The sequence below is a fragment of the Nyctereutes procyonoides genome, unplaced genomic scaffold (genome assembly GCF_905146905.1).
Source record: "Nyctereutes procyonoides isolate TBG_1078 unplaced genomic scaffold, NYPRO_anot_genome, whole genome shotgun sequence".
Lineage (NCBI taxonomy): Eukaryota > Metazoa > Chordata > Mammalia > Carnivora > Canidae > Nyctereutes > Nyctereutes procyonoides.
In genome coordinates, this window is record NW_026575134.1 from 9,519,023 (window position 1) to 9,542,168 (window position 23,146).

General features: G+C 37.5%; 1 protein-coding gene across 2 annotated transcripts in view; it reads right to left on the reverse strand.

The window, feature by feature from the left end:
• The window catches only part of SUGCT (succinyl-CoA:glutarate-CoA transferase), a 716,497-nt gene that overhangs the window by 658,751 nt on the left and 34,600 nt on the right, over positions 1-23,146 (reverse strand). For both annotated transcript variants that reach the window (XM_055301218.1, XM_055301217.1), the window contains exon 6: positions 17,170-17,290. In XM_055301218.1, the coding sequence (XP_055157193.1) occupies positions 17,170-17,290 (121 nt within the window). The remainder of the gene's footprint in view (positions 1-17,169; positions 17,291-23,146) is intronic.

Sequence of the window (23,146 nt, forward strand, 5' to 3'; positions counted from 1 at the left end):
TCCCTGCCTGGGGGGAAGAAAAAAAACTAATCATATTTCTTTTTTGTTTAAAGATTTTATTTATTTATCCATGAGAGACACAGAGAGAGAGGCAGAGACACAGGCAGAGGGAGAAGTAGGTTCCCTGCAGGGAGCCTGATGAGGGACTCAATCCCAGGACCCCGAGATCACAACTTGAGCCAAGGACAGATACTCAACCACTGAGTCAGCCACCCACCCAAGTATCCCAACTAATCATATTTCAAAAGCCAACTTAATTATGACCTATGTTGTTAAGACTTCACTAGTATCCCACCACCACCATGGAGTTAGCTGACCCCTATTCTGCATTCATAGCACTTCTGTCCATTCCTTAAATTGATCTGTAACTACCGGGTTCCATATGAACTATCTCCTTTCCCAGGTGCTATTGGCTGCCCATGTGTCCTACTAATCTTTATGCTCCTGATACCTATCAAAATATCTGTAGAGGAGGCCACGTTTAGGCAAACAGGCTTGAGCAATGGAATGTAGAAAGGGCCCATGGTGACCACCTGGCTAAAGACAGGCAGGCCCGTCGGGTGACCTACCTCAAAATATCCATAGGCCCTAATTAACCAATGGGCTACTACTTACAACTAAGCACAGCTCCCAAAAAAGGGAAGATTCCACATGTCGCCATACTTCCTCATCTTCCCCCTTTAAAAGCAGCCCCAACCCACTGCCTTGTGGCAGACAACCTCTCAACTCTGCTGTCCTGCCTATTGCTCTCTTGAGGTGTATTCAATAAACTTCTATCTCCTTTGTTCTGCCTTGGTGAATCCTTTCACTGCCTGTGCCACCAGCTTCCACCTGATTGTTGCCCCACATCTGGGGGCCCCCTTCTGAGCAAGACACTCTATTTAGGCAGCACAGTATCAACATCAACATCAATAAATATTTTCTTGAATGGATAGCTATTCCATTGCCTCAATATAGGTTCCACAAATTTTCCAAAAAAGAAAATTTTTTTCTTTACTTAGAGAAGATGCCCCATTTGTATTCTTTTTAAATTCCTCTCAGGACACCTGGGTGGCTCAGCGGTTGAGCGTCTGCCTTTGGCTCAGGGCATGATCCCAGAGTCCCAGGATCAAGTCCCATATCAGGTTCCCTGCATGGAGCCTGCTTCTCCCTCTGCCTATGTCTCTGTCTCTCTCTCTCTCTCTCTCTCTCTCTCTCTCTCTCTCTCTCTGTGTGTGTGTGTGTGTGTGTGTGTGTCTCATGAGTAAATAAATAAAATCTTTAAGAAAAATAAATAAATAAAAAATAAAAATAAATACAATAATTCTGGCTCATATAACAAAGCAAAAAATAACTGTATCTTAATACAGTATACAATGAAGTGATCACAGAAAGCAGCATTGAGCCAGAGAATATGGGAAATGTGAGAATGTGAGGATTAACATATTTAGTTCAGCCTCTGCCCTGAGAAATGGTAGCTGGAGAGCAGTTTCCTGCCAGTTTTGAGTATGATTGTCCACATACTAGAGCAGAGGTATGTGGAAGGTAAATGTCTGGAGTTCTGTGGAGGAGGGGGAGTAGAAGACTTGGGTCTGAGAATAACACTGCACATTAAGATTGTATCACTTTTATGGATTCCATTTGCACTTTTATTTAATCCTTATAATAACATTGCTAGGGAGGCACCAGCATCAATGTTCCTAATAGACAGAAAAGAGGGATTAAAATAGATTAAAAACTTGACAAAAGTTATACAACCAATAATGGTAGAACTGGGACTTCACCCTGGGTACTGAGCCTTTCCTCTCCATTATGTAGTCTCATGAAAAATAGTTCCAGGTATGACTAGTATTATACTCAATATAAAATTCACATTACATAATCCGAAACGTATTTAATGACTTAATGTCTTTAATAGCTCCATAATATTTCCAACTTTGAACGCACATTCATGAATTACATCTCAGACTCCACTAGAAGTTTATGAGGTAAGCATGACAGATTTATTTCCATTTTAGAGATGGGGACATTTAAGATCAGATCAGTGTAATGACTTCCCCAAGGTCACAAGACGCTGCAATACAAGTCTCATAAACCCTTGTTGAGAGCTTTTTTGGATTATGCTGCACAGCATTTTTATAATGGATAACCAATTAACCTATCATAATTATAAGATCTGCCTATATGTAAACTATGCCAATCGTGCTATTTTATATGATAATACATAATAAATGCTTAGCACAGTGCCTAACACACAATAAACACTCAATAAACATTAGATGTTATTTTATATAGCCAAACTAAATGTCAATCTTTTCCTGATTCCATTTCTTATTACATCTATAACCACTTTCATTGTGGAGAATAATTTTCATCCTTGGGAATATAGTCACAGGACTCAGACTCCCAGCTTTAACATCATAACACATTTTCTATCCTAAAGATGCCCAGAGTTTTGATTCAAAAGGGAGCAAAAGGAAAACTAATAAATAAATAAAATAAAAGCAAAAGGGTGGTTTTGTCCTCTCCATCCTGTGGTGTCATCCTGCCTTCAGGACACACCAAATGCTCTAGATCCGGGGACTGCAAACTCTGTCAAGCATCAGATAGTAAATATGTTAGACTTTGTGAGTTGGAGGCGGGGCGGGGGCAGGGGGGAGGCGGTGTTTGTTCACTGTTCAACTCCTCAACCCTGCTGTTGCAATGCAAAAATAGCCATAGATAATATGTAAACAAATGGGCATGGCTGTGTTCATATAAAACTTTATTTTTAAAAATAACAACTGGACAAATCAAGCCCACAGGCCCTTCCAGGGCCCTGAACAGAACTAGAGGACTGCAACACATCTGCAGGAAAGGAGATAGTTTATATGGAACCCGGTAGTTACTGCTGGGAGAGCAGTGGTAGGTGCCACAAGAGGGAAACTTATTTTAACATTCGCCTGTCTCCACAACATGAGATTCCTCCCGTGACTTATCCCTCTTCCCCACCCCCTGTTTTCCCCTAACAAGGTTTTAGGCCACAGTCAGTGAGTCTTTGCCTTTCACATTAGCTCTGGGTGTTTTTTAAGACTGCCTAACTCAAGATAGTCAAGAAGACAGAGCAAACAGCTTCTGCCCATGACACCCATGGCCTCCAGATGTAGTAAGAAACAAGTTCAAGTCCAAACGTCAGATAGGCCAGAAATGGTGGTGGGAATAGAGGACAGAAGCATACAGTACCCCAATTCAAAGAAGCAAAAGACCCACAGAAGCACTGAGGTTAACAGCTGAAGGCTTTGTGGCTGATAAATAATCCCGAGAACCTATAACTAACACTGACAGGTAAAAGATCTAAATAAGCGCATCGGTGTGGACATGACCTTGTACAGCTTAGTGGAATCACTGCTCCCATATGCTGGGTTAGAAACAGAATGGATGGTATGTAAGACACAAGCCCTCAAAACACTGTGCAGGAGGAAGAGTAGAAGATTGAAAATATAAGGGTAGTAAGAGAACAAATAAAACTCTGGGTGTAGCTAACTGAGGCAAAGGAAGGTCCCCCACTACCATTTTGGCTTTCCTTGGAGAGCTGTGAGAAACATGGTTGAAATTTCCGGCTGTAGTAACAGAAATGTACCCTTCTAGAAATATTTGGGGCCATAAAATTTTCATTTGTCATATTGAAATTTTTTAAATAATTATATCTTTAGTCTCAAGTAAGACCAGCAATTCTCATACAACTCTCATGATTTTAACTATTTATCCTAACAGGCAATTCTCTCCAGAAAGTATTCATTTAAATGAATAAATATTTGCCTCAGTCCTTTGAGTATTTCCTAGACAATGTTAGGAATGATAAATTATTTACAATGGAATGATAAATATAGGATGAATAGCAGTAAGAATCTAAAGACATAAAATTAGTATAATGGAAAAGGATTTTGACCCCCAAAAATGGAACGTTGGTCAATATTTAGTATTAAGCAAATTTATAAGTGTATTCTAATACATATATGTTAATCCCAACAGACTGAAAATAAATAAAAAAACAAAATCCTTGAAATAAAGGGGTTTTAATTTATACATATAATAATCGGTTTTTTCTTGAACAATGGAGTGTTTTATATATTCAGTACTTAGTCATCAAGTACTTATATGTGCATACCACTATTCCAGATATAGTAAAACATTTTGTCACTGCAACATAGTCAATTCCAATTTTTTCGTAGAATACCTTGTAGCTTAACATTTTTTTTTACTTAAATGTTTTCTTTTACTCTATTTTTTAAAATTTTTTTTTATGATAGTCACAGAGAGAGAGAGAGAGAGAGAGAGAGGCAGAGAGAGAAGCAGGCTCCATGCACCGGGAGCCCGACGTGGGATTCGATCCCGGGCCTCCAGGATCGCGCCCTGGGCCAAAGGCAGGCGCCAAACCGCCTCGCCACCCAGGGATCCCCTACTCTATTTTTTCATACTAATTTTTACATTTTCAGTTGTGATAAGGTATACACAACATAAAATTTACCATTTTAACCAGGTTTAAGTGTACAGTGTGGTAGCATTTAAGTTGTTGTGCAACCATCACCACCATCCACCTCCAAAACTTTCTCCTCTTTCCAAACTGAAACTCTGCACCCATTAAACAATAACTGCCCACCGTCCCCTTGCCCCAGACCCCAGCAACTACCCTTCTCCCTCCTGTCTCTATGAAACTGACTATGCTAGGTATTGCATATAAATGGGATCGTATTTGTCCTTTTGTGTCTGGCTTATTTTACGTAGCGTAACAACTTCAAGGTTCATCTATGTTGTAGCACGTGTCAGAAATTTCTTCCCTTTTATGCTGAATAATAACCCATTGTATGCATATACCCCACTTTATTTAACCATTCATCCATTCATTAATGGACACATGGGTTGCTTCCAACTTATGGCCATTTGGAATAATGCTGCTATGAACATATATGTGTAAATATCTGTTCAAGTCCCTGATTTCAATTCTTTTGCATATATACCCAGAAGTGGAATAGCTGGCTCATATGGTAATTGTGTTTAAATCTTTGAGGAACCTCCATTGTGGCTTACATTAGTATACCTACCCACCAGTATAGTACACAAGGCTACTAATTTGTCCATGTCCTCACCAACACTTATCTTCAGTGGGTTTTTTTTTAATAGTAGCTACCCAATAGGTATGAGGTGGTATCTCATTTTAATATTGATTTGAATCTCCCTAACAATTAGTACTGCTGAGTATCTTTTAATGTGCTCGCTGGCTTTTGTATACACTCTCTGGAGAAATGTCTATTCAGGTCCTTTGCCCATTTTTTAATTGGCTTGTTTGTTAGACTAGTTTTTCTTATACCCAAATATGTTTGCCAAATTTTTTAACTTTGGTATTTTTTCACTTGATAAACTTTTGTGGGTTTTACATTCTTTACAAATCAGAATCACTGATTCCACAATCTGATAATCTATCAACATCCCTGATCTTTCAGAATTGCGTGACTATTATCTACTCCACATACTTTTAACCTCTGCGATTAAAAATACTGTAGTTCAAGTAAAGGACTGAAAGTTGTAGTATTGCACTAAGGCTGGCTGGGAAGATCATCCAAAGAATGGAAAAAATATCATTAGCACTCATGAAATAAATGCTATCTAAATTTTATCTAACATTTTTTTGCATCCTTTTAAGTATAACATTTCTTCTTATCTAGCATTACTTCTTTAAATTTATGGATTTATTTCCCAGGCCTATTACCATAAAGGGAAACAATTCAGTTCGATGACAGGGTTTTGGGATGATGGCTAAGTCTTGGCATGTTTATCTGGAATGATCTGTGAATCACTGGATTTATGAAGATTTTGAAATAATTACTACTTAAACATGAACTGATGTTGTCATCTTTTTCCCTCTTGCTAGTCTCTAGCCCCCAAGAAGTTCTTTAAATTGAGAACTATTATCCATATACTAGAAATGAAAGACCAAAGATGAAACCAACTGATTCTAGATTTATACCATATTGCTAGGTCTAGCCCATCTCTGCTTCTGGAATTTTAAAGCATTAAGAAAACAGCTCAATGTCCTTCTGGAGTCTTGAATTCCTCTTTTATTGATCAATGGTATATCAAAAATAAAAATAACTGGGGACTGGAGTAGGTCAAACATATATTTATGTATGATTATGTCATGACATAGTACTCACTGCATATCCATAAATACACCCAGCAGAACTCTTTCAAGAAGAGCAATTTGGGGGTGACTGTGTGGCTCAGTCGGTTAAGCTTCTGCCTTTGGCTCAGGTCATGATCCTGGGGTCCTGGGATCAAGCTGCTTCAGACTCCCTACTCAGCAGGGGATCTGCTTCTCCCTCCCTGGTCTGTCATGTTCTCTCTCAAATGAATAAATAAATTTTTTTAAAAAATTAGAGCAATTTTGTCTTTTTTAACATAATGGGTAGTCATTTTGTTCATGTTCCAGTCTAGTAGATTTTCTTAACTTCACAGTTTCATAAAGAGTTCCCAAGAGAAACTATCATAATGTTCCTTATAACCAGTTAACAACTCAGTATCAGCTTTAAAGTGGTATTTGTTATCGGGAAAGTTCTTTATTTAGAAACTATGTATATGGAAAAACTTGACCTTTGTACTTATGTTTAAATATTTGAAAATGCATATGAAATCAGTCAAAACACTTTTATCCTTAAATATGATCCTTTCATACTTAATTTTGAAGACAGATATCTTAGGTTTGTTCTACTTAGTATTATTCTTTACAATACACACAACATATTTCTTTAACAAAATTTGAGTTGAAGAATGTTCAGCTGGGACTCTCTTGTCTCACTCAGTTCATCTGAGACTTCAAATCCACAAAGAATGCTCTAAGTGCAGAATGCCAGTGCAGAGCACACTAGAATATTATGAAACCAGTTTTGCTGCCCTTAGCTTATCATCCATTTGAAGGTATGCAAGAAAAGGTAGAGAGGCAAATAAGATCTTTAACAGAAAGAGTTGTCAGGGGTGCCCAGGTGAATCACTGGATTTATAAAGTTAAGTGTCTGCCTTCATCTTAGGTCTTGATCCCAGGGTCCTGGATCAAGCTCTGTGTTCAGCAGGGAGCCTGCTTTTCCCTCTCCCTCTGCCTGCTGCTCCTCCTGCTTGTGCTCTCATTTCTCTCTCTCTCTCTCTCTCTTTCTCTCTCTCTCTCTCTCTCCATCAAATAAATAAATAAAATCTTAAGAAACAAAAGAAAAGAAGGAAGGAAAGAGTTGTCAGCATGCCATGCATTTCACCCTGCCTCCTCTTTACTTCAAGTCACTTAAGGGACACTTCAAAAAAAAGCATCTGAGATCTTGGCCTGTGTTCTGAGAACTTGAAATTACTGAAGGACTTGACTTGTTGCCTAAAAACATACCAAAAGCAAGAGGTTATGATTTCATCAGTTAAAGGCAGCAAAAGTTAACAGGTTTGGAAGTAAACTGCACTCCCACCAATGATGAAGAGAAAGGGAGAGTTTGCCCTATGAGCCAAGGAGACTATCAGAAAAGCAGAACGAGCTCATTTTAAAGGAATTCTCTACCCATACGGGCTGCCTATAGGACCATGTGACCTAAAGAGACAGTCTGTGTACAGAGGACCACAAAAACACAGAGGCTAAAGGGGAAGAACTACAGCCTGAGATTTCAGGATCCTACAAAGCTCCCCAAAAGACAAAGAGCCACCAAATGAGCTTCAAGCTCACAGAAGTCTCCAATGCAGGGCTCCAACTCCAGGAGTCAACCAAAGGCTTTTGCATACCCAGTAACTCACTTCCCTTTCCCTAAGAGGGCCTAACTCTGAAGGAATTACATACAGCAGCTAGCCATAGGGAAGAGAAGAATTGTGGAAGAATGAAGAAACAATCACCTTCCAAAACATATTTTCTCCCTCAATCTCTCTCTCTCTCTCTCTCTCTCTCTCTCTCTCCCCTCACCCCACCCCACCCCACCTCACCCCTCCCCACCCCACCCAGGTTCCCAAAAAGATAGGCCCATGTTGGGGAGAGGGAAAAGTCATAAGCCACACGAGTCTGAAGTTATGATTTCAGATTGGGCTGGACTTTTTAATACTGTAAATGAAACCACCAGGAAAAAAAAAATCTATAGGACTTGCCTGGGATTTCATCCACGAGCAATGAAAATGAGTCAGGAGTGCAGGTTGCAGAGGTAGGGTGGGAGGGAATACAGTTTTTGCTTATACTCCACTGAGTCCAACTTGCACAACACATCTGTTATATGTGTAAGGGTAGAAAGAAGTATTTAAAGATAAAAAGGTTATTCCCTTTGGGGATAAAATAAAGGCATAAAGTCACTTTCTGGAGTCAGTCCATGTCTACAGACAAAATACAATCTCAGTCCCTAGCTTTATGGGCTGTGTTTTGAAATCTTGTATTTATGTGCTAAGTTTCTCTTCCCCTGCAGAGATGGTGTCATTATGTGTTTGAATAATGAGTTTGGTATGAAATGGTAAATATGTCAAACCACACTTTTGTTGGGGATCACAGACTATAAAGTTGGAGAGATGGCCGCAATACTCTGTATTTCTGGAGAAAGGAACATTTCCTGAGAGAAGAGGGGTACAACCGGGACATTCATGGTTTAGATCAGTAGTTTCCAATTATTTTGACTCTAAGAACCCCTCTTAATGTCATATCTGTACTGATTATTTATTCAACCTAGAAATGACGCTTACTGCCACGTGAGTGTCATGGGAATTAAACTGGACTACAATTTTTAGAGGTTAAAAAAAACAAACTTGCCCATTGCTATTCCATTTGCCTTAATTCTTTCTCTTCTTTCCTTGCTTCCCTTCTTTCTTCCATCCTCCTCTCTTTCCATCCATTCCCCTTCCTTCCTTCTTTTTCTCCCCTTCAAAATGTTTATGGATCTACAGTGCCGGCCGACTTCTCATTATCCTTCTTTAGAGATGTGGTTATGTGGTGAATATGCAGAAAATGATGAGAATACACACACACACACACACACACACACACAGACTAACTCATTCTGTAAGAATCCAACTGCAGCAGTGTTTTGTTTTGTATTGTCGTTGCCATGATATGAACGTTGGATGCTGTGGCTAGATGATTTGCCATAGCCATTTGGGCTCACACTTCTCTGCTACTGACACTGAAACCCGATGGAGGCACGGTGATTTCCTTAGTCATCTAAAGAAATTTTATGTTAATCACTACTCTCCGGAACATGAACTTTCTTTCAATGTCCAATGTGGGGTTTTTTTTTCCACTTTTTCTTAGACATTTCATATAAATGGAATCAGACAATACTGAGACTTTTGGATCTAAACTTTTTCAGGCAGCTGGATGTTTTTGAGGTTCATCCATACTGTAGTATGAGTCAGCACTACACTCCTTTTGGTAGCCAAATGGATCATGCTCTTTCCATCATATATCTAAAGTCATAGCCAGAATCAAAGGTCATGCAGCTTTTCTCATATGTCCTTCTTTTGTGCACTAATATGATTAGCACAGATTATTGAAAGTTAACCCATCCTACATTCCTGGATGAACCCCACTCGATTATGATGTATTATCATTTTATGTACTGGTGGATTCAATTTGTTCGTATTTTGTTGAGAATTTTTACTTCCATGTTCATGAGGGATACTGGTCTTTGGTTTTCTTTTACTGAAATGTATTGGGGCAACTGGGTGGCTCAGTGGTTGAGCAGCTGCTTTCAGCGCAGGTCATGACTCCAGGGTCCTGGGATCAAGTCTCACTTCAGGTTCCCCACAGGGAGCCTGCTTCTCCCTCTGCCTATCTCTCTGCCCCTCTCTGTCTCTCATGAATAAATAAATTAAATCTTTAAAAAAATAAAAATAAAACAAGAAATGTCTCTAGTTTGGAATCAGGGCAATGCTAGCCTCATAAAATGAGTTTGGAAGTATTCCTTCCTCTTCTATTTTCTGGAAGAGATCATGTAGAATTGATAGTATTTCTTACTCGATGTTTGGTAAGACTCACCAGTGAAACCATCTGGGCCTAAAGTTTTTTCCAAATGGTTTTTAGCTAAAAATTTAATTTCTCTAATAGACATAGCACAATTCACATTATTTCTCCTTAAGTAAGTTTTGGTACTTTGTATCTTCTTCGAAGGATTTACTCTTTTTATCTTGGTCAGTATGACTAGAAGTTTGTCAGAGAGAAGATACAAAGTTAACCAATATCAGGAATGAAAGAAGAGCCATCACTTCTGACAACAAACACATTAAAAGGATATCTGTATTTCTAGGTCTGATTCTGCCCTCTGTTTGTTTGCTCATTTGTTTTGTGTTTTTAGATCCCACATATGAGCGAAATCATATGGTATTTGTCTTTCTCTGACTTATTTCACTTAGCAGGTTGCTCTAGGCCCATCCATGGTATCACAAATGGCAGACCTCACCTTTTTATAGCTGTATAATTCAATGTCCAACATTTATAATGAAGTTCTTTGGTGAGTTAATCAGTATTTGATTCCTATCTATTTTAAAGATTATTTTTAATGTAATTTGGATCATTCCCTCTATTCCTCAAATTGTTCCCAGATTGCCACACCACTTGTACCCCTCTTCTCACGCATTCTGATTGTTTTTGGTATTTCAGGCATATTGGATTTCTCTTAGGCTTTTAAAGATATTTTGATCCTTCTTACCCTCAGGGTCTTTGCATATGGTGTTCTCTCGGACTGAATGGCTCCTCCCCTTGATCTTTGAATGGCTGGTTCCTTCTCAAATTTTAGGTCTATTAAATGATAACTCCCCAGAAAGGCCTTTCATGACCATCCCATTACACTATGCACCCTGTTCTCTATCAATCTGTCACAGTACTTTGTGTGATTCTTTCGTAACAACACAATTTATTAGTACAGAGCATACTATTTTTTAACTTCTTTATAAAATGTCTCCAACACTAGGCTGTAAGCTCTCAAAGGCAGAAATCATGTCTGCATTGTTCACCCTGTACACTCAACACAGCCAGGAAATACAGAAGCTCAAGAAATATGCATGGGTGTGGGAGAAGGGAGACAGAGGAAAGGAAGGGAGGGAGGGTAGGAGGGAGTTATTTGGATATTTCTGGATCTTCTGTTATGTTGAACATAAAAGGGTATACAGAATAATATAACAAAAATGCATGCTTATTTGGCAAATATAGTTGAAGTCCTGTGTATGTCCCTTCCCTGTGCCATATCCCTCCTTCTCCACTCCTCAGGAGTAATCATTCTCTTAAATTTAGTGTTTCTCACTACCATACACGTCTTTATATTTTAATCACACTTAAGTGAATTACTAAAAAATACATATGATTTTTATTATCTTAACTCTACATAAACAGTATCATTCTGCATATTAGCTTTTGAAATTTACTTTCTTCCCTAAATTCCATGTTTGGAAAGTTCATCTAGTTGATTTCATGTTCCCGCTTACTCTTTCCACTGCTTAATAGAATCCCACTCATTATATTACACATTTGTCCATTTTCCTACTGAAATGTACTTCATCTCATATTCTCACCTTTTTGCTCATACACACAATGCTGCTATGAACATTCTTCATGTACCCTCACACACATGTTCGAGACTTTCTATAGGTACATATCTAAAAGTGAAACTGGAGATCATGTATAATCTCAGAAGAGCTTGCCAAATTGCTCCCAACATGGATATCATTTTCCAACATGGATATCAGTCCTCCAGCAATGTTCATGGATTCCTTTGCTTCCTCCACATTTGGTAGTGTCAGACTTTTAAATGTCAGTCAATATCTTAGGTATGAAGTGGAATATTATTTTTGTTTTAATTTCCATTTTTCTTTTTTTATTTAAATTTTAGTTAGTTAACATACAGTGTAATTTGCATTTTTCTAAAAACTACCAAGCCTGAGCAACTTTTTACGGCCATTCAGGTTTCCTTTTCTGGAGCCTGCCCATTTTTCTATTAAATTGTTTCTCTTTTTTTCTATTTGATTTAAAGGAATTTTTAATATATTTTGGTTATTAATCCTTTGTCAGTTATCTTCCACGGATCTGTGACTCATCTCCTTGCTTTTTTTACAGTGGCTTTTGATGCACCAAAGTTTTCCATTTTAATAAGTAGTCAAGTTTATCAATCTCTTCCTTTGTTGTTTATACTTTTCGTATGTTGTCTACAAAATTCTTCCCTGCCCTACAGTCATAAAGACATTTTCCTATATTGTTTTCTAAAAGTCTTAAAGTTTTACATTTTTATACTTAGGGCATAAATCAATCTAGAAAACTATGTTATTATACAGAATAAGCTCAAGATCAATTTTATCTTTCTCCATAAGGATAACCAATGTTTTACCATCAATTATCACATATTCTATTCTTTAATGATCTATAGTGTAAGCCCTAAGAAAACATGTTTCCGTACGTATGCCAGGAGTTTCTGAGCTCTCTATTCTGGTTCCATCGATGTATTTCTTTATCCTTGTACTAATACCACACTGTCTTGTTACTGTCTTATCAGTCTTAATATCTAACAGGGCAAATCTATCTACCAGGGTCTTCCTTAAAACTGTCTTAGCTATTCTTAATTCATAAGTAGAGCTCTCAGACTTACTTTCTATTTAAAACTAAAGAATGGGTCTAATTCTCTAAAATATTCTCTCTGATATGAGTCCTAAGGTCCCTCTTGAGGACCTATCCCCAAGCAGAATCCTGCAATTTGTCCATACAAGGACATGGTTAAGAAAATGTCATTGGGGAATTCACAAAAATCAAAAAGGTATTTTGCAAAGCCCCTTCCGCCCCCCCCCCCCACAAAAAGAATTACTTAACGAGAATACACAGGGGTACCTGGGTGGCTTAGGTCATGATCCCAGGATCCTGGGATCAAGCCCTTCATTGGGCTCCCAGCTCAGTGAGAAGTCTGCTTCTCCCTCTCCTTCTGTTTCTTCCCCGTTTGTGTTCTCTCTAAATAAATAAAATCTTTTAAAAATAATAATAAATAAAGGGCATACACAATGTTCCTACCACAAAATTAGTCTAGCCAATAATATAATGTAATGTTTATCCTTCTAGGAAAAGAGTAATGAGGTTAATAAGAAGAAAAAAAGTAAATACTTTTAAATGTAGTAGAGAGGATTTTTACTGCTAAGTTTTTATAATTAATAACGTGCTCAGAAGAAACAAAGGAAAGAAGGTACAACTTAAAAATTAAAGTGTCAAGGAGAATATCATTATACTTCTAAAAGTATAGAGAGGTAGAGAATGGTCAGTTTAAAAAACAAAACTTCTTAAAAAATATCAATATGCTCCTACAGAGATTCTCTCTACTGGCACACAGGAAACACTAGTTTTCTCAAAAAAGGAATTCCTAGTGAATTATAGCTTTTTAAACACTGCCCCCTAATGTTCATACTCTGAAATGATAAGAGGACCTTGCTAACAAAAATAATCAGGTCCTTCCTCCCTTGTGATCAGCCCAGCATTTTTGTCCTGCAGACCAGATTTCACAGACTGAGACAATCTCAACCACACAACTGTCAGAGTGCATTAAAATAAATCTCCTAACCATTCTAATATTACTCTCATCAGCAATAAGGCCAACATGTGAGTGAGAACAGACTATTTGGGCTTGGACAGCTCTGACAAAACAGCCATGCCACTGGGAAACATCAGGAAAGTCTAGGATCCCAATCATAACATGTGCAACTTTAGACTGATATAATCAGTCTAAAAAATATCAAAAACAAGTACTGATTACCAAGAATATCAAACTTTAAAAAAAAAAGAGAGATGGCCCTTACTTTAAATACACACAAATTCATGACTCATAAATGACCTTTGCTTCCAAAAGATTGTTGAAATTTAGACTCCCTGATGAGAAACAACAAATGAAAGAGATGAACAAGAATATACTATTCTCAAGTCAAGCTGTTCAGTGTCTTATACTTACGAAGACACAATTATAAGACAGTGTCTTATAATCCACGCTGTCACTTAACAATATGTTATAACAATATAACATAAAACAATGATATATGTCCAAGTATCGAAAACACAAAGGCACTTAATATTTTGTCAAGACGCCTGAGTTTTAAAGCCATCTGCCATTAAACTGCTGTGTGACCAGAGGTCCCTTAGATGTCCTGGACCTATTTCTTTATCAGGAAATAAAGGAGAATGAGCTATATGGATGTTTTTCTCATGATTGTCAGGAGATGGGGATGTAGAGGATTACAGAATCATGGAAGGTGCTTTTTCAGACTGCAAATGCTGCTCCCCACCAGCTCCTTTTCCCCCATCCCTATCAATGAAAAGCATATGAATTCCCCACTCTCCCCATAGCTGAGACTTCTGCATTATACAGTCTATCTCCAAGGCCCTTTGCCACACTAAAATTTAATATGGGATCTGAGAACTGGAATAAAATGTAGAGATTCTCTAATCACAAGCCAAGACCCAGAAGAACTGTTGGCTGTAACTATAGTTAGTGATAGATGTGAAACTTTGGGAAATTTAAGGCTTCCCAAGTGGAGTAGCCTTTTTTTTTTTTTTTTGATTTTATTTATTTGAGAGAGAGAACACAAGCAGGGGAAGGGGCAGAGGAAGACGGAGAAGCAGACTCCTCACCAAGTGGAGAGCCCCACGCAGAGCTCCATCCCAAGACCCTGAGATCATGACTGAAACTGAACTCAGATGCTTAATTGACTGAGCACCCAGATGCCCCTCAAGTGGATTAGCATTTTGTTTGGCTGGGGAACTGTGATAAAATACATTATTATTCCTAAACTTTACCCCTCTTGTAATCCACACCTTGCCATATTACTCTGTAGTTCCCATTAGAGTAGAATATATTTCACCATGTGTTCCAACAGGGCTTGGTCACATGACTTGCCTTGACCAAAGGAATGTAAGCAAATGGGATGTGAGCTAAAGCTTTAATCGTGCTTGTGAGTTTAGGGTCCTTCTCTTGGACTCCTGACTTCCACTATGAGGAAAACATGCATTTGGTAGCCACTGGTCCAAGCAGTATAAGAGAAAGGTAGAGCACACCAGGCCCCCAAGCTGAAACCTGGAGCCAAATCTAACTAGTCGGGATCAGCTGAATCTCAACCAATACAAATTCATGGAAATGAGAAATAAATACTTACTGTCATATAAGATTTTACATTTGCTAGTTATGTAGCATTTTTATGATAGCAAGGTAATTTGAAGATAATATTTTACCTATTTTAATAATTTAGACCTCAACATTTCCATCGGACTGTGAGAGTTTAAGGAAAAAATCTTTCCCTCTCTCTGACACATATAAATAATGATATATAGACACAAAAATGGAATACTACAACGAAGAAAAAGCCAGAGTTAGCGACAAAGAGTCGCCTACTATGTACAGACCCTGTCTCTCATGCTGATTCAGTAGAGAAGTTAATGATCATTGGGCTCCTCATTCTCTCTAAAATAATATCAGCCAAACATTGCAGTTATAGCTTAAGTTATATAAAAATAGCACCACATAATATTGTGAGAAACATTATTTATACTAAAGTAATATGTCACAAGGTATTATTATATCTCAATTAACCTGAATGCACAGAAACAGGAGTATTTTGGTTATTACTTTAAGACTAATAAACCTCATCACTCCTCAACTACCTCCACCACTACTACACTAATTCAAGCCACCAGTATCCCTAGCCTGGAGTAGCTCAATAGCTTCTTTCTCCCACTTCTACCCATGTCCTCTACAGTCTATCCTCAACACAGTAGCTATAGTGATCCTTTTAAAAATATGTCAGATCATATCATTCTCCCATTTAAAACACTCCATTAGCTCATCAACTTATTCAAAGTGAGAGCCAAATTCCTTAAGTGTTGCCCACCAGCTCTTCGTGATCTTGCTAACCAACACCTCCATGTTTTTCTTCCTATTACATTCCCTTTGGCTCACTCTGCTGCAATCATCCTTGCTGGTTCTCAAACATGCCCAGCACACTCCTGCCTTGGGTCCTTTGCACCTGCTGTTTCTCCTTCCTGAAACCATCTTTGCCAATATTTATATGATTCACTCCTTTACTTCATTCAGGTCTCTGCTTGAATGTTATCTTATCAAGAGAGCCTTCTGTCTCTCTTTTTTTAAAGATCTTATTTATTCATTTGAGAGAGAGAGAGCATGAGCAGGGGGTAGGGGTTTCAGAGGCAGAGGGAGAAGTAGACTCCCTACTGAGCAGAGAGCCACAGTGGGGCTTGACTCCCAGGACTCTGAGATCAAGACCTGAGCTGAAGGCAGAAGCCTAACTGACTGAGCCACCCAGGCTCCCCCGAGGGAGCCTTCTCTTCTCTCCAGGTATAAAACAGCTCCTCCTCACTCCATCCCTCTTGCCCTACTTTATGTGTCTTTAGCCCTTATCACTACCAGGCTCAATTACAAAAAACAAAACACAAAAGAATATGTTTATTTATTTACTATCTAACTTCCTAATCTATAATGCAAACCTCCATGAGAGCATAAATATGTATTATTCAATGCTACATCCTGGAACCTTAGAATACTGCCTGGCAAATCATAGGCCTATAGTAAATATTTGGTAGGTGAATGAATAAAGACAAAATATTATGAATTTTTCTGATAAAAACTATTAATGTAACTCAGAATTTTCAGAGCCACTTTTCTATATTGCATCCCTAATTAATAGTTAAGTGTTTAAAAATATGTTAAACTAATACGATAGCATTTTTCCCTTGGACCTAAACACAGACACACACGCACAAACATACACAACATTCACCAGCTAAACCATCTGAAAGACTGTATAGCACTCTTTTCCTTCACCTGGCTTAACACTTTTGACTATATTAAAGGGATATGTTGATTTCCTGTGCTATCCTAAAGCCAATTAATATTTCACCTACAATTCTACATATGAATTAATAACAGTACTTTGTAAATGTCTGTAAAATATCAATAGAAAATTGGCAAAAAGCTACAGGCATACAATTCAAGAAGACATACAAAGAACCAATAAATATATGAAAAATCTTCATTTCGTTTAATATTCTTTAACGATTAACAGGGGGTGAAGCCTAGTGAGAACAGAATCACTTCAAGAAAATCAACACTATATGAGGTCTCTTACATTGATAAAGAAACCCAGTAACTGGAAAGTCTACTCATGGACAAGGATGTGGGGTCGAAATACCTGTGATGGAACAGTAGATGATGTGAGGAGCAATCTTGTCTATATCTTCATATCCCAGGCCCACTGCAGACAGTTTGCCAGGGACATAGTTTTCCACAAATACATCACAAACAGCTGCAAGCTGAGGAAAAAGGGGAAGATGAGTCAGACTTCTTAAGGGACTTCCAAACTTTCAACAAATCCCCACATGACACAATTCTAATTTCAGTAAACACAGTTGATCCTTACTTTGCAATAGTCCAGAAAAAATCACAGGAAAAGTGAATTACAAAGTAGAATTAAACAAACATAAAGGCTTTCATCAACTACTGGAGGTATTACTGCCAACAAAACAACAGCCACTAAAATACTCAATTAAATATTGTGGCGTTAAGTGGATTCTGCTTATATTAAATATAATATCCAGGTTACATGGTCCAAACATATTCCCAAGAAGTTTAGGTAGAAAAGTTAAACTATATGTGTACAAATATATGAAAAACACCTTAAATCCTTTACAAAAAACTAAATGCAATGTCTTTGCTGTTCCCCACCCTTACTATGTAACATTCCTCATTATAACCTGCATATATAGGACTTAATACATGCAAATGTGATTCAGAAATGCTTTCATACTTTTCAAATGCTTCCTTTCCAAAGAGTTCTAAATGTATTTAATGAACCATTCAAAAAAAAAAAAAAGATTAAACAGTAACCCAGTGAATCAGTAAATCAGAAACAAGGCCCAGAGTTTGATTCCCAGATCACTGCTCTTGAAACTGGAGGACAATGAACCAACATACACCTTAAAAATTATTTTCAAAATTTCAATCGTGACTGCATTATCTTTTATTTTTTTTTAATTTTTATTTATTTATGATAGTCACAGAGAGAGAGAGAGAGAGAGGCAGAGACACAGGCAGAGGGAGAAGCAGGCTCCATGCACCAGGAGCCCGACGTGGGATTCGATCCCGGGTCTCCAGGATCGCGCCCTGGGCCAAAGGCAGGCACCAAACCGCTGCGCCACCCAGGGATCCCTGCATTATCTTTTAAAAGGTCTGTTTTGAAGTCATCCAAAAGTTATACTACCTCACCTAGAGAAATTCATTACAATAATTCTTTCATTTTTTTTAAGATTTTATCCTTAAGTAATCTCTTTTTTTTTTTAAAGATCTTATTTTTTATTCATGAGAGACACAGAGAAAGGCAGAGACATAGGCAGAGAAAGAAGCAGGCTCTCCTGGGGAGATCCCTAGGAACTCAATCCTAGGACCCCGGGATCATGCCCTGAGCCGAAGACAGATGCCCAACCACTGAGCCACCCAGGTGTTCTTATTTTTAAATAATCTTTACACCCAGTGTGGGACCCAAACATACAAGCCCAAGAGCAAGAGTCACATGCTCCACCAACTGAGCCAGCCAGGTGCCCCCATTTCAGTAGTTCTTGAACATATCCAAGTGTCTAATAACTATTCAACAATTTTTAATTGCTATATTGACAGAGATTTAGATATAGTCATAAATACACACTAATAAAATAGAGGAAGACTCTAGATAAAGGTGGGCAAACTTTTTCCATAAAAGGTCAAATAGTAAATTTCTCAGCCTTTGCAGGCCACATACATTCCCTGTCAGAGACTCTTCTTTACATTCCTTTATCAATCTTTAAAAAGTATAAAACCCACTCTTAGTCCATAAACCATTCAGAAACAAATATGATGTGAGATCACGTTACTGAGAACCTCTCCTTTAGATTGAAAAGATTAATTAGCATAAACTGTAGATGGAAACATGTAAATAAATTGAGTGCCTGTCTGTTCTTGTGTCACTAAATTTGGAATATATAGTTGAAATTGTCAGACTTAACAAAATTTGGAGGCAGAAGGAATCCTACGAAACATCTCAATGAAATAACCAGTCACCCAGTCAGCAGAGCTCCTGAAACAGTGGCACCAGAGGCCAGGTAATCACTTATCTGGAGAGGAATGATAAATATATTAAGATATAGGACAGAGAGAGAAAGGTTGAAGTATGCACTCCAAATCTCAAGCCATATAGGCATCTTTCCAAATTTCAGGCTAACATTTGAAACCATGGAAACCAATTAACATTTGAGCAATTTTTCACATAAGCAACTCCATGCAGGGAGAGTTCCAATAAAGATGCATTTACTTATTTATTGTTAACGACAACCAAGTATTGCTTAGGGGATTGGGGAGAGGGCAGGTGTTAGTAGTAAATAAAACAAAAAGCTGCACTTAACTTCAACTTATTTCACAAATTTTTCTAAACCTCTATTTACTATTTATAAGGCACTCCTGTGGGCAGTAAAGAAAAACTACATCAAACATATCTAGGTTTCTACACTGGTCAGCTCCTGCTGCATATATTCTTCATGATGCATTATAGAGTATCTTATGCAAGTGATATTTAACAAATTATTTTTAATTTTTTTAAAGATTTTATTTATTTATTCATAAGACACAGGGAGAGAGGCAGAGATTTAGGCAGAGAGAGAAGAAGGCTCCCTGCAGGGAGCCTGATGCAGGACTCAATCTCAGGATCCCAGTATCATGACCTGAGCCAAAGGCAGATGCTCAACCACTGAGCCACCCAGGCGCCCCTATTTTTAATTTTTAAAAGCCCTGTGTGGGTTCCTTAAGAAGTTAAACATAGAATTACCATATGACCCAAAAAATACCTCTTCTAGGTATACACTCAAAAGAATTGAAAATAGGGACTCAAACAGATACTTGTCCCAGATGCAAATGTTCACAGCAGCATTATTCACAGTAGCCACAAGGTGGAAATTATCCAAGTGTCCATCAACAGACAAATGTACCTATCCATGAAATGAAATATTACTGTCGTAAAAAAAAGATGATGTTCTGATACATGCTACAACATGGACAAACCTTAAAAGCATTATGCTAAGTGAAATTAACCAGACACAACAGTACAAATATTGTATGATTTCACTTATATAAACTTCTCAGAATAGGCAAATCCATAAAGACACAAAGTAGATGATAGATTATCAGGGGCTAGAGAGAGAAGGAAGGAGAAAGCTATTGCTTTCACCCCAGTTTCTGTCTGGGGTGATGCAACATTTTAGAAACACATCAATAAGGTTTACACACTATTATGAATGTAATTCATGTACTTAAAAATGGTTAAAATGGGAATTTTTATGTTTTATACTACCACAATAAAAAAAATTTTAACTGTGTAAGGTATTTGTATTTTCAGACTTCTGTGGAATCCTAAATTATATCTCAATCTATACCAAGTATTCAAATGGACCACAATAAAACTCACTGGTTCAGTAAGACAAGAAAATAAACATCATTAATAAGTTATGCTAATAGAAAAGTATTAAAAATATTTTAAGTTACCAAAACAAGCAGATTAAAACACATTATACATGGTATTACCTCACGTTTGTGGGGGGAAATGAGCATATAATGGAATAAAGAGATTTGACATAATTCATTAAAATATTAATATTTTTGCATAAACATGCATTAGTACTTGTTTAACAAGTCAAAAATTCTTTTAACTAAAAAGAGCTGTGCACAGAGCACCATGTAGTTTGGCTCTATGATGTCCTAAGAAAAATACAGAAAAGATGAATTTAAGAGCAATAACAATTCTACTGATAAAGATAGAGAGTAGTTTTTATGCTTACCCAAGAACTGAGTACATATGCACTCTGATATTTATTCAGAACTATCCCTAGGAAAGTATATAGGGCAGAAATTATTCTTTTCTTCATCCTATAAATATTTATTTTAAATATGTCCTAGCCACTTGCTAGATATTGATTCTTCTTTGTTCTGTCATTCAACACATTCTCTCTCCCTCTGTTTCGGGATATTCAGTCATTTCAAGATCATGTGTGTTCCCTACAGCTTCAGCTAATCATTCATAAAAATTCTAACACAAGAGTGCTAAAATTAGAGCCATCAGAAAACTCCCTCGGAGTTATAATTGCTCTCCACTCTAACTACAAGTGTTATAAATGACAATTATCTCAGGGGAGACCAAGTGTTTACTGCATTTCCCTGATACTATAATCTACTAGGAAATAAAGTGAGAAGACTGGTTTCCAGTTTTACTGGTGATCACCTCTTCCTCATCTAAGTACTCACAAATCACCTAAAACATCTATTCTAGAATCTGGCCCAGAATAAAAAGCAAGAACAATTTTTGTATGAGTTAGAGAAGCTACTATCTTTTTCTGTCTGAAAGAGAAAAAAGAAAATCTTCCGTCTGGTCACAGAACTAAATAAGAACTAAATAAGAACTAAAATTAATTTGAAATATAGAGTATCTGATTCTAAGTTCTCTTCATTAGATGTAATTTAAGAACAAAGTGGAGATCAGAAATAGAAAGGAAAGTGATGATAATAATTTATGCACATTTATGAACAAAGAAATCATAAAAGTAATTTCTAAAATGTTATATCAAAGAATATGCTTATGGGTAGGAAATGTATTCTGAAAGATGTCAGCACAAAGTTTCATATTTTTCACTTTAAAATAATTCAAGGGGGCAGTTCAGGTGGCTCAGCAGTTTAGCATTGTCTTCAGCCCAGGGTGTAGTCCTAGGGACCTGGGATCAGGTCCCACATCAGGCTCCCTACATGAAGCCTGCTTCTCCCTCTGCCTGTGTCTCTGCCTCTGTGTGTGTGTGTGTGTGTCTCATGAATAAATAAATAAAATCTTTAAATTCAAGGGGTGCCTGGGGTGCCTGGTTAAGCATCTGACTCCTGATTTCAGCCCAGGTATTGATCTCAGAGTCGTGAGATCAAGCCCTGCATTGATCTCCACATTCAGTATGGAGCCTGCTTGAGATTCTCTCTCCCTCTTCCTTTGCCCCTCCTCCTACTCGCTCTAAATAAATGAATAAATAAATAAATATTTTAAGAAGTTAAAATAGTTCAAAAATACATACGCAAACACACACATAGGAATACATATGTAAATAAGCAAATGTAGCAAAATATTAAAATTATTGCAACGAGGCATAGGGTTAAAGAAAGTTCCTTATATTCTTCTTTCAACTCTTCTATATCTTTGAATTTTTCATAATAAAATGTTGGAAGAATATAAAATCCATGACATTGCTCTGTGGACCATAACATGTGCACACAAAATGGATATTGTGACTGTCAACTAATTAACACAGAGAATTATCTGAAATATAAATGACACGTCAGAAAATTATTAAATCATATTGTTATGAAAATATCAGGCTCTACCTAGATTTTCTAAGCAGAGTTTTGTTTTTTGCACAAGCTGTTTTTGGTTAGCCTGTAGACAAAGGAGTCATATTTTTTGAAGCTCTCATGTATCCAGTTGATTGCTTTGTATGCTACTTTGGAACAGTTTCCATAAACTAAACTCATTATATTAGCAACCATAGCCACCATGGCCTGAATACAGAGGTTTGTTTGCTACTCTTAAGTTAAAAGAGAAATTGATGCCAGAAAGATTAAAAAGACTAAGCAAAAAATAATTTCTCCCCTAGGCAATAAGATTTGTAACATGCTAAAAGCTAAAAACATATAATTAGCTAAAAGCAATAGACATGAATATGTCCCCATACAATCTATTTAAGTTTAATATGACTTGAAATGTACTTTATTATTAACAATCAGACATGAAGAGAAATCAAGCCCATAATGAAAGTCAACTTAAAGTTGTTACAGTATGGGCGGCCCCAGTGGCCCAGCAGTTCAGCGCCAACTTCGGCCCAGGGCCTGATCTTGGGTTCCCGGGATCGAGTCCTACGTCAGGTTCCTGCATGGAGCCTACTTCTCCCTCTGCTTGTGTCTCTGCCTCTCTCTCTCTCACTCTTGCTGTCTCTCATGAATAAATAAATAAAATCTTAAAAAAAAAAAAAGTTGTTACAGTATGGTAGAAGATTGGCAAGATTCGAGGACAATGAGAAGGAACTCCCGGAGATCCATTTACTTTGGTCAGAATTACACAT